At 41.3% G+C, this 18,269-nt stretch overlaps 1 protein-coding gene across 2 annotated transcripts in view; it reads right to left on the minus strand.

The window, feature by feature from the left end:
* Positions 1-1,372: 1,372 nt before the first annotated feature.
* Positions 1,373-18,269, minus strand: part of TRAPPC9 (trafficking protein particle complex subunit 9) — a 469,613-nt gene continuing 452,716 nt past the window's right edge. For both annotated transcript variants that reach the window (XM_042869462.1, XM_042869461.1), the window contains 2 exons: positions 12,065-12,288; positions 1,373-4,515 (listed from right to left, as the gene is read on the minus strand). In XM_042869462.1, coding sequence (XP_042725396.1) covers positions 4,336-4,515; positions 12,065-12,288 — 404 coding nt within the window. In that variant the 3' untranslated portion in view covers positions 1,373-4,335. The remainder of the gene's footprint in view (positions 4,516-12,064; positions 12,289-18,269) is intronic.

Here is an 18,269-nt window from a genome sequence, read left to right on the forward strand (position 1 = left end):
GACTCTTCACAGCCTCAAGATCCAACAGCCCCAGCCTAAATCCTTACAGGAGATGTTTCTCCTGAAGGGTGGTGTCATGGCATTTGTACTTTGGATTCAAGCTGCTGGGGAAGGAGATGGTAGGCAAATGCATACACAAACCATTGTTAGCATGGCAGGGCTTCAGTCACAGGCCTGGACTGCACTGTAAGGACACAGGCAGACTGGATAGCAGAAGAGTCTTGCTTCTGACACAGATCAGTGATGACATCCTCATACCATTAACAAGATGCTTGTTGTTGAACTATTTCAATAGCTGGCCTGGTTTCTTTCTGGCAGTGTCTATGTTATTTTGTTCAAACTGACTGCATGCTGAAAAGGGGCTCAGATCAGCCAGTCAAGGTATCAGAGAACATGGAGATGTACAATGAATTCTCTTCAAAGGATCCAGGACTCCCTTTTAGCTGTGTTTCCTCCTTGTTCTTGCATGCCTGCCCCTATACCAAATAACTGCTGAACAGTTCTTTAGGAAGGTTTGTTGCAGTTGCAAAGATGGAAGCCAGAGGAGGACACGGACGCAGCCCACGTTGGCAAAAGCTTAGGAAAAGGAACACCTGGGAGCACAATTGCACACAGGAGGAGGAGCACTGTCTCTCCTCTAATATACAGCTACTGGGCACAGTCTTTGGGTATAAAGTGGCTTCCCAAGGCATCTGTCCATGCAAATTCCAGGGAACCGGGATCGTTCAGTCTGGAGGAGGCTCAGGGGACCTTACTGGCCTCTACAATTCTCTTTTTGCAGGTATCTAGCAATAGGATGAGACGTAATGGATTCAAGTTGCACCAGGGGAGACTCAGGTTGGATATCTGGAAAAGTTTCCTATCAGAAAGAGTGGTGATGCATTGGAACAGGCGGCCCAGGGTGTGTGTGAAGTCATCATCCCTGGAGGCATTCAAGAAATATGCAGATGTAGCACTGAGGGACATGCTTAGTGGGCATGGTGGGAATGGGTTGATGGTTGGATTACATGATCTCAGTGGTCTTTTCCGACCTTAATATTCTGTGTTTCTATGATCTATGCTTCAAAGGTTTCTTGTTGTGTCTGGTGTAGGTGTACACTGAGAACATACTGCCTTGGAAGGATTTTTCAACCAGTCCTCCCAAACATACCTCCAAAGCTGGTTCTCCTTCCTACCTTTGAGCTATTTCTGTGGAGGACGGAAAGGATACTGAGGCTTAAGACACCCTTCACGTGATGCACCTCTTTCCCCTCAGCTGACAATTAATGGAATCAAATACATTCTCCTTTCAGAGACAGAAGGCAGCTTTGAGGGATACATTATTATTACAAGTAAAAGAAACATAACACTATCAAGAAGAGACAGGCAGAGATGGAAATAACACAAGTATTTATTCAGATAATTAGATTTACATAACTTAAGTTTCTCCAATGCATACATAAACTGAAGCAACTCCTGCTCTCAGCAATGGTGATTATATTAGGAATGATTTAATTCAACCAAGTGGGATCATACCAGCTTGTGTATCAATGCAGTTTGGCTCATCGTGTTCAAAGTAATATCTGGGTGGTTTGGAGAAAGAAAAACAAATTTTCCATTAAAGAAAAGGAGATCACATCAGGAAAGTATCATCCTTTACTCAGGCCACTGCAAAGACTGATCTTGACAGCAATTCCAATGAAAGCTTCCATTAAAAAGAAAACCAAAAGCAGTATTCTCATTTCAAGTGCCTTCTCTTACCACTTCTCCAAATTACACGGACTGTAACTTCTGGTCAAGTCACAAATGATCCCCAGAAGGAAGAATTTCTTGTGTTTCATCTCTCTCACCAAGACAAGTAGAAGTGTAAGGAAATTGGGAAAGGTATCATAAATGCCAAAAGCAGCTAAGTCTCAAAGTTGACAAGGGACAGACTGGTGTGCTATATAATGAGCAGATAGACCATTAAGAATCAGCTCACTCATAAAACACATATTTATGAGCACAAATGGCAGATTTATAATGGCATGTTGGAAACCTAGGAAATATGCAGCTATCTTTTGCTATAATAAAACCTGTTCCCATTCCAGCAGCTTCAGTGGGCTGGGGATCACCCCTTTGTATAAAGGGCAGAGGAGTGTTGCAGCTCAGTACAGGCTTCACAAGAGCAATGCCCACTGCTCTTAGAGAACACTCTCAAAAACATGCTGGGAAATGATCCCTTGCTGGGTAAGCTGAAGCACCCTGACTGCACAGCATCTGCTTCGCAGTATTTTTGTTTCAAATGCAATGTGGTCCCTCCATAGTCGTAGCTGTATTCCTAGCATCTGCAGATTACCTGCTGGGAATACTGAATGAAACCCAATTTGGATTTTGCTGCAACAATGTTGTGTAACATAGCAGAGAGACACATGTCAAAAGTAAGCTTTTATGGAAAAGATTAACTGGTTTAATTCCTGATCTCCTGGGATGCTATTTTTCTGTGTATATGCCTATGCAGTGACAGAGAATTCAGCCTTATGGCACAGAACTAGTCAACCAACCTCCACCAACAAAAACACATGCCCAGCTTGGCTGCCTTTGACCCTCTTTCCAAGGGTGACTCTGGCCCAGAGCCACTGTGCAATCAAAGGAAGAGTTCTGTTAGTGGACACTGTGTGCTGGCAGCTGACAGAGCAGTACATCACTGCTAGTAAATCTTCAGTTGGTCTCTGATTTCCAACATGTTAAGTCTGAAGACTTCCACTCTGTGTACAGAGCCACAGCTCAGGAGCAAACACTGACAACATTCTCACAATACAGTTGTGGAGATAATACCCTGTATACACTGGAAACACAAGCTATCATGCTAGAGCTATATACTTTCCTCAATTTATAATAAAACAGTGAGGATGGATACATTACAGTCATTTGCAAACATGCAATGAATTGAGTTTTGAGCACTGTTGTGTTCCTAAGGAAAGCACCAGTCACATCTAAGAGTACAACTGAGCACAGTGCAGAGCCAGAATGAGCAGCTATCCAAGCATGACCAGGATGGGCCAGGCCAGGTGGGTCCACCTTAGGATGAAATCTACTAAAAAAAAATTGCTAAGGGGTTGCACTTATAGAGCTAATTTGAGCACTGCTGCTGCATCTTGGTGTATTCATCCCTGAAATTAATCTACCACGAAGAGCTGCAGGCTGTAAATTTAAGGAAAGATTCAGAGAGGTTCGAAACTCATTCATACAGATCAGACACCTCCCTGCATTACACAGGGAAAGTTTGGGTTTCTTTCTACAAGAATGTTTTTCTGAAAGACAACAGGTTGAATCTTCAGTAGACTCATCATGGAGTTCCATGAATCAGGAATTCCACGCCCTTAATTACCTACTAATTAGTCTTACTAACTACAACAAAATAAACAAAAGAAGGGAAAAAAAACCAACAACCCAACCACACAATCAAAGCCAGTCTACTGGCATGAAAAAACAGATCCGATGAGTTTGCAAAAACTGATTCAAAGTGATAAGAATGGCCAGCTGATTAATTCTGGTGGTTCTTTAAGCTCTGAAAACATTTCAATCTGTTGTCATTGTATAAAACAGAACAATGAAAGCCCGAATTCACAGGCAAGCCCCAGGCAACCCAGAAGTTGACTTATTTCCTTTCTCAAGGACAAACTCTTTAGCTTCCCATTGCCTTTTCTCATTTCTTAATAGATCTACTGAAGCAAAGGCAGTGACTCTACCAGGAGCAAGTGGCACTCAGCTCAGGGGGTGAACAGAATAACTGAAGGCATGTTTACTATTTTTTTACTTTCAGTAGCACAGGAAAAGGCATCTTTACTCCTATTTACCATGAAAGACACCCAATACTCAGCAGAAAAGTGAACTACAACAAGTCTGAGAACTATTCTGACAGAGAACCTCACTCCCAGGGTAATGTAAATCCAGTGTAAGCCAGGAGGAAATTCATACAGAAATTTCAACTCTTGTTGAAATGCTAAAAGGGGATTATTTAAGTTGGAGCAGAGACCTTCAAACACATGGTTAAGTTCAACCTTCTTAAATTTAGCACTTAAGGCTCTCCCAAATCCACTGCTCTCAATAGGTTTTATGAAAGTATGATGCATGTATTAGCAGTTTCAAAGATTTTTTGGAATCAGGAAAACTCTAGCATGGTTATAATCTGTCTCTCTCTCTTAAATTAGCAATAGCAGCTGCCCAAACGACTATCAGAATTCAGAAAGCATTCAGCTGTTCCTCCAAAATAGGGACTGTGGCCTGGGGTTGGACAGAAACAAGCTGGGGTCAAGCAGAGGATGTGCCAAGCGTTTCTGCACACTGTTGTTAATCAAATAGCACACAGCACATTTACAGCTTAGCTTCGGCCACGGGCTCCATTGCACGGATGTGGACACTAGGAAGGCAGAACCAGGAGAGAGGCAGCTCCTTGCTGCAGTTGTCTTCATGGAATTTGATATTCAGATAGAAATCGCCCGTGTAGAGGAAAAGAAGTGCTCCAAAGTACACAGAGTCTTTGGTTGGCTTTACCTGCAACAGCAAATGTGAAAATCAGTAAAATTAAACACGCAACAAAACAAAATAATTGCTCTTTGCAAGCCAGTAGCTCCATAAAATTATCTCAAAGCACTCTAGAAACATTCATAAATTAAACATCTCAATATTACTGTTCCACAAAAAGAAGTAAATTTCTTGTTCCTATTTTAGCAATGGTAAAATGAGAAATTAAAATGCTGTGTTATTCAGTCATGCAGCAGTGCTGTGGCACAGCTGAAACCAGAAGACCTCCAGTAGTCACTGATTTCAAAGCCCATTTGGTTTAAGGCAAAAGCCACTCATAATGTCCTGAATAATCAGGAGCATCTTCCCTTAGACTGCATTCATCAGAATCGACATTAAAGGTTCTAAATCATAGCTGTGAACTCTTGCTAAACGCATGGTTAAACACCATTTAACAACTTAGCAGTAACTAAATTCACCCCTGCTTATTATTCAGACACAATCTGACTGCAAACTCTAATCAGGAATCTTTAATGTTCACCCTCACCAAAATAAATGTAGAAAGACATATCCCCAAAACAGTGGGATTTACCTGTCCAAATTAAACACTGCACTGTGTTTACATTTATACATCCTCCTTCATCACCAAACCATTTATGATCCATATCTTTATTGCCAATATCTTGCTCCACCATTTCAGCAAGGCACTCAAGTAATTTTTAACTTTATCAAACTTATCACTATTCAGCATGTGCTACTGTTTGAATAAACATCTGCTTCTACAAGATGTTAAATCCATTTCCAGATTAAAGTAACTGCAGATACGAAACGCTGAATTGGCACAAAGTCACACCATTGGATGGAATTAGTTTGAGAGATTCTGAGGAGACTGTGTCAGTTCAGCAGAACAGACTCCATAAATGGCAACTGGTGCTCTTCAGTAGTGCTCTTCACTCTATCCAGACCATCCGACCAGTTCCATTCTGCTCTCTGGACCCTGATAATTTCTCAAGATATCATTTGGGGCCATCCCTACTCTCCCAGGCAGGCTTGTGTGCATGTATTTTCTTTTTACTTTAATTAATATTTATTGGTAACGGGCTTTCTTTGGTCCTCCCCAAACACTTCAGCATCCATCACAATACAGAGTCCACAGCTGATTCCAATTGACAGTGACACAACACCTGGTCAACCAAGCTGAGACCCAAACCCAACCACCAAGGAAACTCTGGCATTACATCCAGAAGCACTGTGCTGCCCAGGTGTTCATGACTTGATTGGAATCAGGGGAAAAAATGTTAGCAAGACATCACTGGGAAATGTGCTGTTTGCTTCTGTTTGCTTCTGTTCCAGGCTTTTTTGGACCTTTGTTGCTGAGTCTTTTAGCCAGCAGACATGTACCCCTTACAGCCACCTGGGATATTAGGTAGCTTTGCTGCCTAAAATCCTGCTCCTACACCAGAGCCTGTCTTTTCACAAGCACTGGCATCATCAGAGCTGATGCAGAGCCCAGACTCCCTTTGGCTTTGGTGCCGATCACTTTTGCTGACCTACAGCAAACTTGTGTCAGCATCGTATCATCCTAGTGAGTAATGAGAGCAGTCACAGCTGCTGTACTGACCCACGTCCTTGGCATCTCACCTCCTCACTGGATACAAGTGTGTGCCCTCTGGCATTGCGTCTGGACATGCAGAACATCAGTCTCCCCTCCTGCTCCCTTTTCCTCCTGCTTAGGGCTGACTGCCTTATTTTTGTGGAACTGATGCATGCAGAGAAGGACAGAGGCAAGCATTAATGCAAGTAATGGGTGGAGGTGAGCAGCAAATGAAGCCCCCAGACCTTTTTTTTTTTCCTCATCTGGCTGCCCCATGGAAAAATATCTGTTAAAGCACTGATCATAGCTCTTGACAGGTGGAAATGATGTGTCTTCAGGCACATCAACATCAACACAGTCTCTTCATCTCTTTCAAGTTCTGCCTATGTGGTAGCAGTCCCTGCAGCATTCATCCTTTTTTTTCACTGTAAGTGGGAAGAATCAGCGAGGCAGGTAGTGGTATGTGACCAGATCTGCCTGTTGGGGGCCAGATCGAAACTGATTGCTATACTGCACACAGGACTCATTTTGAGAGTAAACAACACACATTTTGGTGTCTCCATGCACTCTACGTATCCAAGATCCTACTACAGTAGGCATACATTCAGCACAGCCAGCAGAGCTAACTGGTAAGTAGATCACAGAGTGATCTACTTGGCCAGCCTACAGTTGTCAAAACATAGATACCTCATAACATTTTGGGATGAGCTAAGGCACTGTGAACAGTAAAGAAGGTGCAGCCTTGCTTTCCATTCTGACAAAGGAACTTAAGAATAGGTTTCATGGCTGCTGAAATAATCATAAATTCTTCAGTATATTTGCAACTCTGTTTTCAGCCAACAAACACTACCTGCAGGTTTTCAAATGGAATGGATAAAGTGCAAAGAGATACTCAACTCAAAAATTTGATCATGTCTCTTTACTAGGTTTTTCTAAGACCTCTCTTACCACAGAAAGACATCCCTTGCTTCACAGTCACAACTGTCCGAAAAGCAGATATGTTGCCCCATGAGCAATAAGTCAATCATCACACAATCAGAAGAGACATTGCTTATTTATTTCAGGGTTGCACAAACCTTGGTGCTCAATGGTTTCCTGCAGATCAGGTGCACACTCTGAACTACGTATGTGTACAACATTTATACACAGAAGTTACAAATTAGTAATTTTTCAGTCCATTTTCCTCATGGTGATTGGTTAGTAATTTTCATACAATTATAAGGGCTCATAGACCTTTGGTTTTATTGCCACGCTGGCAATACCTCCAAAGCATCCACATTAATTTTCCCTTCAAGGCCTACTGGCTGTGCTAAGTCGCTGGTTAAGGAAACAAAGTATTTATTCTTCTAGGATCTAATACAATGGTAGCTCAGTTTGTTTTGAGTCGGCCTTCAAGAGAATGTCATTGTTTTTTGGCAGTACACACATTTGAGAAAAACTGTTTTCAAGGAGAAGTACAGGAAGAACAAAATTTCATCAAAAACTTCTGATGAACACCTTGACAACTCACTGAGAATTGCAATCACTGCCATCGAACAAGATTGATGCTTTAGTTTCACAAAAAACAAGGTCAAACATCCCACTGGTTTTATGGTTTTGTTGCTCTTTTATGTTTTAAGGTAAATATTTGAGAATTTAAAAAGTTTTGTTATTTATATACTTTAACTATATTATATATTTTATAAGAAGACCAAGACAATTCCTCTCTGCTCAGTGCAGCTCAGGCAAGTCAAAAGGTTGGACACCCATGCTGGAGGATACCTAGTTTTAGGCAACTGAATCACATCCCTAGGATCTGTGCTGGGATCTGTGTTAGGCTGAGACAGGCTCCATGGACAGCAGACTCTTTTGCCTAATGAGAGCTCAGCCAGCATCCATGGAGACACCTCCTTGTTCAGATGTCTCAGTCTGGAACCTAAACCACCTAAAAATCCATAAAATGGATAAATACATCTGAGCCATCTGTTCAACAAAAGGATTCATCTGAGAAAATGTAGGTGTCAGACACAGAATGAAGCAAAATATTCCCTGAACTCCACTGGCCTTGGTGACTCAGTGGCCACGAAGGGATGCCGCAGGCCTTGCACAGATGTGTACACAAGTTGGATGTAACCCACTGGAGCTGACATTCACCATCCAAGTGACTCAGCTAGTTTGAGAGAAACATAAGGCACTGCATAAAGACTCATGCCTGATCCAAGCTGAATTTGTACTGTTGATTGATCTAGCAGCATGCAGGCCAGGCAATCTCACCACTCAGGCACCATCTTGTATGTTGCCCCAGTCTGGAATGATGGTACACACACATGCTTGCTCAATCAAGCCACAGAGTCCAAAGAGATTTTACTATAATTCCACTAAATCCTCTGCATGTAGACCTTGCTTACGCTCCCGGAAAACACGACTGAAGATTCAAGAAAGAAAAGTTCCTCCGAGACAGAAGAAAAATTAAGTTTCTAGCTCCATCCTAATCCTTCCCCGATTCAGGCTGCCATGTGGGACTGATCCCTGAGAACTAACTACTAATTATTTATACTGCTGTAGTACTGAAGCAACTCAGTTGGAGATTAGGGTTCATGCCAGCTACTGTAAATGCCCCCAGAGAGTTTACAGTGCTAGCAGAAGTGCTAAGAAAACTAATTTGGCCAGATGGGCCACAGAGGACCTGCCAGAAGTGAGCAAATGTTCGTCATAGCTTCTGAGCTGATTCAAAATGACCATCTCCTAATGAGTTCTTCCTCATCTTCCACTACCACTCATCTGAGCTACTGAGAGATAACACACCTAAAAAAAAACTGCCTGAGAACAGTAATGGCAAAAGCAGGAACAACAAAGGAAGACGAATTATTGGTAGTTACAGGAATCTCCGTAGCGTATCATTTTTTTAATTTGGCAAGAAGCAGCTCTGTCGGATCAATCAACTAGTCAAAATACTGGTAAGAAAAAAGAATTTTTAATAATAAGGCTAAAGTTAAACTTCAGATTGCAAAGCAAGATAATAAATAAATGCAGAAGAATTTGAATAGGTGGGCATCCATCAATGTTACCTCATGTTTCAAAACCTCACTCTAAAAAAATGTACACTATCTAAATGATAACCAATGAAGTCACCTTTTCTGCTAGACATAGAAAGGTAAGGCTAATCAAATTAAACGTTAATTTTAAAAATAAAGGCTTTATGTGATTTAAATGCATGTAAATATCTAAATATTCTTTAAAATTTTGAGCAGAGGACTTTGCTTTTTGAGGTAGTGTATCCTAGCAGAGCCTTTGGGGCACAAGTGCAGACTGCTGCTCTGAATGGAAGTGGGATCACAGAGAGATGAATAAGCACTACCTTCAAGAGAAATCATCTACCTTTACGTGACAAGAAAGTGAAAAACAAAATTGTGTGACTTTTACCCTTAAAAAAAAACTCTGTTCATTCATACATGTGGAGCAGTGTATGTGCGCTAAACATTCCTGCATGCATTCTTTGTCTTCTAAATAGATGCAGAAAACGGTTTGAAACTTTTTAGTCTAAAAATAGCAACAAAAAAAATTGTGATTTGTTCAGTGTTAAGGCATAGGCCTTACAATAAGTTAATAGTTCTGTGTAAAGTTCTGTGTTAAAAGTTCTGTGTAATACTTAGGAAAGCAGGGGGATATTTTATTTTGTTTTTCCTGAGAGGTCACATTCAACTGAGCACCAATACTGTTGCTATTTCTCCATCATCATGACAAAAGACCAAATTTCTAGGGTATTAGAAGTATCTTGCTGTAATACCTGATGTTTCCATTTGTTTTTGACCACACACTACTGTTACACCAAAGCACACACTAGTTCTTCATCCTCCCTCCCACCCGGCTCGGCAATGCAATAAATCATGTCACCACCTCCTTGCTAGTGTCAATGTAATGTCAGCCCAATTAGCTCAAACTGCTGACGAATGTAGTTTGAGATAAACTGGCCAACTTTGCACAGCCACACATACTCACAGCATCACTCCTGCAGAAGAGGGGAGCATCTTTCTGCAGAGGGGCAAAACTGGGAGATGGCAGCATTTGAAGGCACCTCCATTAAACAAGCAAAATAATCATGTGCCAGCAACCTCAGTATATAAAAATAATGAGCACGTGTTTAATAGCTTTGAGAGGGTAACATGGAGCTACACCAGCTAGGTATCTCATCCAGAGTCTCAGCTTAGTTTATAAAAAAGACACAGAGAATCTCTTTCATGTCATCCAACTATGAGCTTCTTCAGCTTCTTTACCAGTGTCTGAACTTCTGTCAAACACGGAGCATGAACACAATTGTGAATATGTTCGTTCTTCCCTGAAGCATCAAATGCACAAACCAGGACTTTATTCTTGTCCCCAAAACAGGTGCTGCTTTCTGAAATATTTTTTCCATTACTGAATTAGTTATTACAGGGGATGAAAGGGCCTCTGACAGCATTAGATCCACTGTTTGAAGAAGTTTCTTCCGTGATCAGGGCTCTATGCCTCAAAGAAATGTGACTAAGCATTTTCATTAGCAGCCTGTGCAGGACATGTATCAACACTGTACAGTGTGAAGTACAGCACTTGTTGTCGGAGAGTAAACAGTCTCTTCATTTCACCCTTTTGGATGAAAAGGAGGACAAACATCAGAAAACAACTCCATTTTTTACTTTCTGGGTACTGTGTTTACGGTGAAAATGTCTAAATACTGAATACAGGGAGTGTAACGTATGAGGAGACTGCCTGGGCAGCTCAAGAGATGTGACCCCATGACTTCTTGCCCATAGGAGACTCAATCAGAAGGCAGGAATATATGCTGACACCTCCCTTTTCCCTCATTAGCCCTGAGGGTCAGCCCTTAGGCAGCTGGATATCCACACAGTGCCACTCACATTAAAAAACCCACATTGTCAGAAAGGGAGTCAAAGGAAGCTGCCTCTTGATTATTTCTGTTGACATATCTCAATTATTCAGCTATGAATATATGGATGCTAATCCATTAACATTCAAGCTGATGGTTTATTCCACGCTCATTATCTTCTAGAAATATTTTCTTCCCATGGTATGTAATTGAAAATTACGCACAGTGACTGTCCCTGTGGTTAACCTTTAATTCCTTTCTTACTAAGGTTCACCTAAGTATTCAGTTTTGACAGGTACATTTTATTAGCAGTGTGAAGAGCTGACCTAAGCAAAGGTCCTAAGCACAATCCTAAACAGTCATCCTTCCCCTCTTGCTTATAAGTTAGAGATACTGCTTACTCCACTCTGTCATATAGTTCATGTTTTTCATCCCTTTGATTTTTTGTCATTGCTGGTTTTTGGGAAAGGATGCAAGAGAGAGTAGTTATATTCAAGAGCTATTTTCAGTGTTTTGCTTCACAAGCAAAAAATTTCAAAATAACAATTTGAGAGAAAATTTAAAAATTCAATTATTTTTAAATAAGAAAAATTTGTACCATTTTAAGTGCAGTTTTGCATTTCTATTTCTCTTTATTTTCATAGTAAAAATAAAGCTAAGAGACCAGGAAATGAACCTGCTCATCTTTCTGGTCATTAATGTTTAGCATTTGTATTTTTTCCTTCCTTGGGATCTAACTAAAACTGATCTGATGATTTCCTTGGCTTAGCCTAGGGGACTAATTCTCATGCACTGAAGAGAAGAAGTTACTTAAAACCTATTACTGTAGGCTGCACTGGATGGCTCACGGGACAGGCAGTATGATATTACACATTTTTTCTAAGTTACTCATTCACATCTTGCCAAATCTGGAGTGACTAAAAGTTACTGACTCCAATAGTTTGCTGGTGGCTTACAGTACAGGCAATTACAGTCTTAAACCATCTCAGAGAGATGGTTCTACCTCCCTAAGCCCACAGTACTTTTAGCAACAGGCATTTTTGAAAAATGAATCTGCATTATAAAGCACAATTAAGCAATGAAACTTTTTAATGCAAATACACGTCATCCAGAACAGTGATACCTTTGACAGAAAAACTTACAGAATCGATGTAGAAGGTGTTGGATCCCACAAAAGTGATGGCATCCTGCAGCTCATAGTTGTGCACCCCATTCTGGTAATCCTGGTAGGGCGTCATGGTGAGCGCGAAGGGTCCCACGCTGTGCTTGCTCCAGTTGGTCAGCTTCACTTGCAGTGGGACCGGGTCACCGACTTTGCAGTCCACCACCACGTCACAGTCACAAAGCTTGCCATCGACGAGGATATCTGTAAAGCAAGAAGATAATTCCACATTCGGTTTGGCTCCTGCTTTGGAAACAGTATTAATTTTTAATCATTAGGAAACTTAGCAACAAAAAATAACCTAAATGAAACCAAGAGTGTGTAACAGCTGGGTGGTCCAGTGTGGAGTTGGACTCGATGATCCTTTTGGGTCCCTTCTGTCTCATGATATTCCATGATTATGAGATCCTATGACAGTTAACCTTAGGAAAGTTAGTGCCGCAGTGTTGTATACAATGGTACTGCAGGAACTGATTTGCAACAGCCAGCTCATGAAGGTTTGATATCCGTCGAAGCTGAGAGAGCAATGAAAAAGAAATAACTGTGCTCCATTTAAAGGCACCAGAAGAAATCTTTTAACCAGCTCCATTTAACCTCCTTCTAAAAGCCAAAGCCATGGACACTTCTCATGCTTCTCTTACCCATAAGCAGCATTAGGTGAAGGGAAATCTAAACAGGAGTCACCAATACAAATTGAGGCTGGATAGATCCTGGGCTGTGTGTCCATGCTCACATGTTACAGCCAAAAATACATCTTCCTGTATCAAGGTGACCTTTTGGAGCAGGACAGACACTGCCAGAATTTGCAGTGTAACACCTATATTATCATCCAGATAATAAGGAAAAAAAGAGGATTTTAAAATTATACAGTGATACTACAAGCTTGTTCACTCTTTGTGCTTTAATTCATATTGGGATTTCTATTTTTAACTTTCTACTTTTATTTCCCTTACTGGAATAGCAGAAAAATATAGGGCCTCTAAATTGGTTACTGCTGGGACAATGACAGCCGGACTGATGTGTCCACTAACCTTGCCATTTGCTTATACAGAACCAAAATGTTTTGTTACTAACACACTATGAAATTGCTAGTCCAATTCCCTGCTCCGAAAGGGCTCCCAGTTGTGCAGTATTACTGTGTTTTTCAGATGAGGGCTATCTCCAATGCACTATTAATATGGGAACATTTCTATTTCACTGTGGGTTCATGTTCATAGATAAGAGAAAGCCCTGGGCACATGTAAGAAAGCGTCCTCTCTGTGAATACCTATCCCCACGATCTCACATGCCCAAGAGGCATTTCCATCACTCCAGCTCCTCCTCAGTCGCCTGCCTTATGATAGACAGCATATTATTCCTCTGCCAACAGCACCACATTTACATTAGTAATATTTCCTCTTCAAGAAAAGAAACTCTTTTTATGCTTCAGGAACTTTCAGGGAGAAAAACATTTTATACTGAGGTGATTCATTTTTATTTTTATTTTTAAGCTTATTTTTGTTTTGTTGCCTTAGAAGAAAAACTACAAAATCATGCATATTCTCGTGATGCCCTTTAGCATGGCAAACTGAACAAGCTTCAGTATAGCAACTAAAGAAAAAGAACTAGTGCCAAAGAAAGTAGTCAGAAAAGGACATTAATTCCAGAGGTGAGATTAGCAAAACTGAAAACTCCTCATTGACCAAAGCTTCCCCATACAGCAGCACATCCCAGATCCAAGTGGCTCAGAAGAGGAAACCCTGCAGTGCTCAAGCTGTAGCCATCCAAATTCCACCCTGGTGTCCCAGTTGGAACGGTCCCTATGCCAAAACCCTCCCCTTCCCAAAGCAGATGCCCAGCTCACGATGATGAGAAGGAAAAGGAGTTTGCAATAGCCACTGCATTTTAGGAAAGGGTGAGAAAAACTGATTGAGGTTGGGCTTGTCTTCATTGAATCACAGAATCAAAGACCACTAAGATCATCTAGTGTGATCGTCCATCCATCACTAAAAGTGCCAACTAAACCAGCTCCCCCGTTGCAATAGCACACCTAACGCTGCAGGATCTCCTGCCCAACATGATTAAACTGCTTCTTGTGGGATTGCCCTGAGATCCTGGAAGCAGATGGTGGTTGTAATGGTATCCCATTACCTGGCATACACTCCAAACTTAACGGACTGATTTTTTTTAATCACAAAATTGAGTTTGTATGTGTGCATACAATCTTAGTGTTTCTCAGCTTCTGGCCTGAGAAGCAAAGTCCAGTTGCTTCTTTCAAAAGTGATGCATTAATACCTGTTCATGAGCCTAAATCAGCTTGTTTTCAAGCTTCTCCCTCAAGGTGAGTGCTTTCATTTGCAAATACATCTCTTTTTGACTCATTTCTTCAGCCAGCAGGTCCCACAGCTGTGAGAGCTCCCTGGACCAGCATGAGCCTTCAGAAACACTCAGCAAGCTAAGTGGATGAATCTGTGTTTCAAGCTGCTCATCAACTTGCCTTTTAGCTTTAAAATTCAGTGCTCTGCTGTAGGAATTATAAATGAGCCCTTTGCCCTCTGTCTCCACCTTTGTAGCTAATAATAGCTCACAGCACTGCTTGTGCAAAAATAGAAAATCTAAACAAAAGGGAAGCAATTAAGCCTGACTCAACCAGATTAATTTTCTTCCATATTCATTAAAAAAAAAAAAAATCAATTCATTTAAGATTGATTTAAGAGTATGTGCGCACATGAGTTTGTGTACATACTGGGAGATTATTTCCTTCCCTCCCAGCACACCCTTCCTTCTCGCAGTACCGCAGCCAAGGAGCTCAATGAGATGTCAGATGAGAAAACACACATGGCTGGCGTGCAAAATACTATGGAAAGGAGTGTTTAAAAACAGTCTCCTTTCATCGGAGGGAACAGCTTGGTTTGACAGGCAGCTTCACTCCCTTCCTGACACAGAAAACATCTCATGGACCATACGGATTTGCTTTAATATTTTCATCTGTGAACAGAGGAAAAGCCATGTGCACAGGGTCCCGTTTCTGCAGATTCAGCTCAGTAACACAGATGGCATGTAAAAGCTGAGACTGCTCACACCACTGCTGTGAGAGTGAATCATTACTGGTTTCAGCATACAGGAGCTCTGAATCAGAAGAAACAGTCGCTCACACAGAAGACAGTGGTGGCCATATATCCAGCTTCCCAAGATTCAGGCACAAGACAAATACTACTTCAGAAAATTAAAGGAAAGAGTTGAGTGTAAACAACATAAATAAGCTACATAAGAAAGGTGGGAGTTGAAACTCAGGCCATCACATGAAAAATAAATAATCATAAATAGAATTAGAGAATCACAGAATCATAGAATGGCTTGGGTTGGATCTTAAACATTGTCTAGTTCCAACCTCTTGCTGTGGAAAAAGGCCAAGCAATCTCCTAATTAAAAGCAAAATCATTTTAGATATTTTAACAAGCCAACACAATTCTGCTTCTCCTTTTTTCTTTCTCCTTTTTCTATCTATTTTCCCCCCTTTTACTTTTTTTCCCTCCTGCTTGTTTACCTACATACATTCTCCACGGAAAATATCCTTGGGCGCCAGCATTACCCTGCAATGACTGAAAGGCAGTGAAGAACAGAAAGCCTTGTTTTCTTTCACTGAGAGCCTTAACCAAGCCTTTCAGGAATTCTACGAACGCACTTACCCATTGGAAAAAATATTCCATAGCCCACCTGATAGGCAATGCTGACTTCATAGAGTCACAGAATGGCTTACTTTGAAAGGGACCTTAAAGATCATGCAGCTGCAACCCCCCTGCTCTAGGCAGGGCTACCAGGCACCAGGTCAGACTGCCTGTTAGTTACATCAGAAGAAGACTGGGAGACAACAATGTGAAAATAACATCAGATTATATATTATGTCTTCCCTTCAGGATCTCAAAACTCTCCAGAAAAGCACAAATGCTCCTAGAGGGAAGACAGCTTCCATTCCACAGGAAAAACATCATTTAACATCACCTGCCAAGCGCACTTCAGTTTACATCACCCAAAGGAGTAGTTTGGAAATGAATACAAAATATTATTAACATTTTGCTTTATTTACTCTGCTCATTTTGATGCACATTAAGGAGTCCTTGCCACTTGGTCAAGTTTCCAAGTGAGCACTTGCACTTGCTGGCCCATTTGGATAAGAGCTCCAAGTCACAGCTAATTGCATTTCCACACCCAACTCCCCATTTGACACTGTGCAAGCTTAATTTTGGAAAGCTGCACACAAACACACAGTCTCAATGGAAATGTATATTTCAGCATGGCTTATGTTCCTTCCTCAGGTTTGGGTTAATTTAAAAATAAAAACAGGCTGCAGAGGAAGGCAACGCTGTGTTTCATCTTTACACAAAGAAATTCCTGCTAGATATTCGCTTTTACACTGGATGCTGAATCCCAGCTGATGCAGATATGCTAACCTCTGCCATTCTCTACAGAGGGAAACCTGGCTCAGGGCTTCCAGCAAACTCCTCGCAGCGGCATGGCCTTGCACAAACAAGTCCATGAACAAAACTCCAGGCAAGGGATGCCAAATAAATCTCACACAGGTGGTAGAAGAGATCTTCAAGACCAGCAAAGTAAGCGTTGCTTAGCTGTGCTGTGATGGTTTGAGGAATTTCAATCAAGATTTTTCTATGCTGTTCAAACTGTTCCGAAATATATTTTTACACATCCTGATCAGGAAGATCTGAGGAGGAGGGAAAGCAGCAGCAACAGCACCAATGTCTCCAGATAAAGTCTATCAGGCACTTCAATAGAGGAGAGCCAAAGACCACAAGCCCAAGGCGGAGCTGCTGCAGTGAAAGTCTCTCAGAGTGATTCGGTTATTCTGTATTCACCAAACTCAACGTGCTGACTAAAATGTCTGCCCAGGCCAGCTTTACTTCTAACTGTCCTAAAAAGAGCACTGGAAAAGGGTATGTGGCACTGAGGGACATATTTAGTGGGTACGGTGATGGTTGGACCAGGTAACCTTAGTGGTATTTTCCAACCTTAGCGATTCTATGGCTCTAATCTATGATTCCTCTGGTAAGTGAACCTAAACACTGATTCTGTTTCCCCTGCTCATACTTGCAGTCCTTCACGTAGACCAATTTCCTTTCATTTTCTGAACCATTCATGCAAATTATTTGCACATAGAGATATAACATTGGTTACATTTGCTTGTCCATTATGAAGTCCTGCAGTATTTTCAGAGTTGAATACATCCATACAAAAGATATTTGTATGAATAAATAAACAGTGTTCCCTGTGACTCTCATCATGAAAAAGCTGAATAGTTATTTAATAACATGAGAGTCTTTTAGCTATTTACATAAAATCTTCTGAATGCAGTTTGGATCTGCTCCTCACAGTAGCCCTCAGCATCTTTACTTGGAATAGCATCTTCCTGTTCACTTGTTCATTCATTGTTATTTTCATACAATGTGGAGCCAAATCTGACCCCTCCATAATTTCATAGCATTCAGCAGCAATAGAGCACAGAGGTATACAGATGTTGGTATTGTAACAGGTTCAAATTGCATGAGTATTTCACCTTGTCAGACATCCCCAGCCCCATTCTGGAAAGTGCCCAGTGAGTTTAGAGCCTGCTCATTCAAATCCCTCATTGGACCTGAGAAGTTCAGCTCCTCTTTGGGTCATGACCCTTGGATAGGAACAAATAAAAACACAGGAAAACATATGCATGAACTACTGCAACCACCATCAAGACACAGACACACACCCAACTCAGGAAAACAGCCCTGAAAACAGGGAGGTTGGCAGAGGATGGGATGGTTGAGCATGAATGTGGGCAACTGAAAGAGGCAGTTCCTTTCACAAGACCTCTGAGCTGCTCGATTCCTGGCAGGCTTCCCATTCCCAAACATTTTACGATTGAATTAAGGACACTTTATTTGTTCCGAAAGCAATTAAAAAGAAAAACACATTTAAAATATAGTTCTAGCAACAATAAGCAATTAGTCTTTGATAATTGCCTGTGTCTTCCTATGTAATCACTCTTTCGCAGTGGCCAGTATGCTGATGACAAGTCCCGACTGCTCCGATTATCGTTCTTGCCAAATTGCTTTGAGTTTGTGTCTGTTCTTAACTCTGTGCTGACAGAGGATGCTGCAGGAAGGATATTTCCACCTTGCACAAGGATTTCTCCACCTTACAAAAGGACTTTTCAA

The sequence above is a fragment of the Lagopus leucura genome, unplaced genomic scaffold (genome assembly GCF_019238085.1).
Source record: "Lagopus leucura isolate 7727_CA_CO unplaced genomic scaffold, USGS_WTPT01 Super-Scaffold_100002, whole genome shotgun sequence".
NCBI classification, from domain to species: domain Eukaryota; kingdom Metazoa; phylum Chordata; class Aves; order Galliformes; family Phasianidae; genus Lagopus; species Lagopus leucura.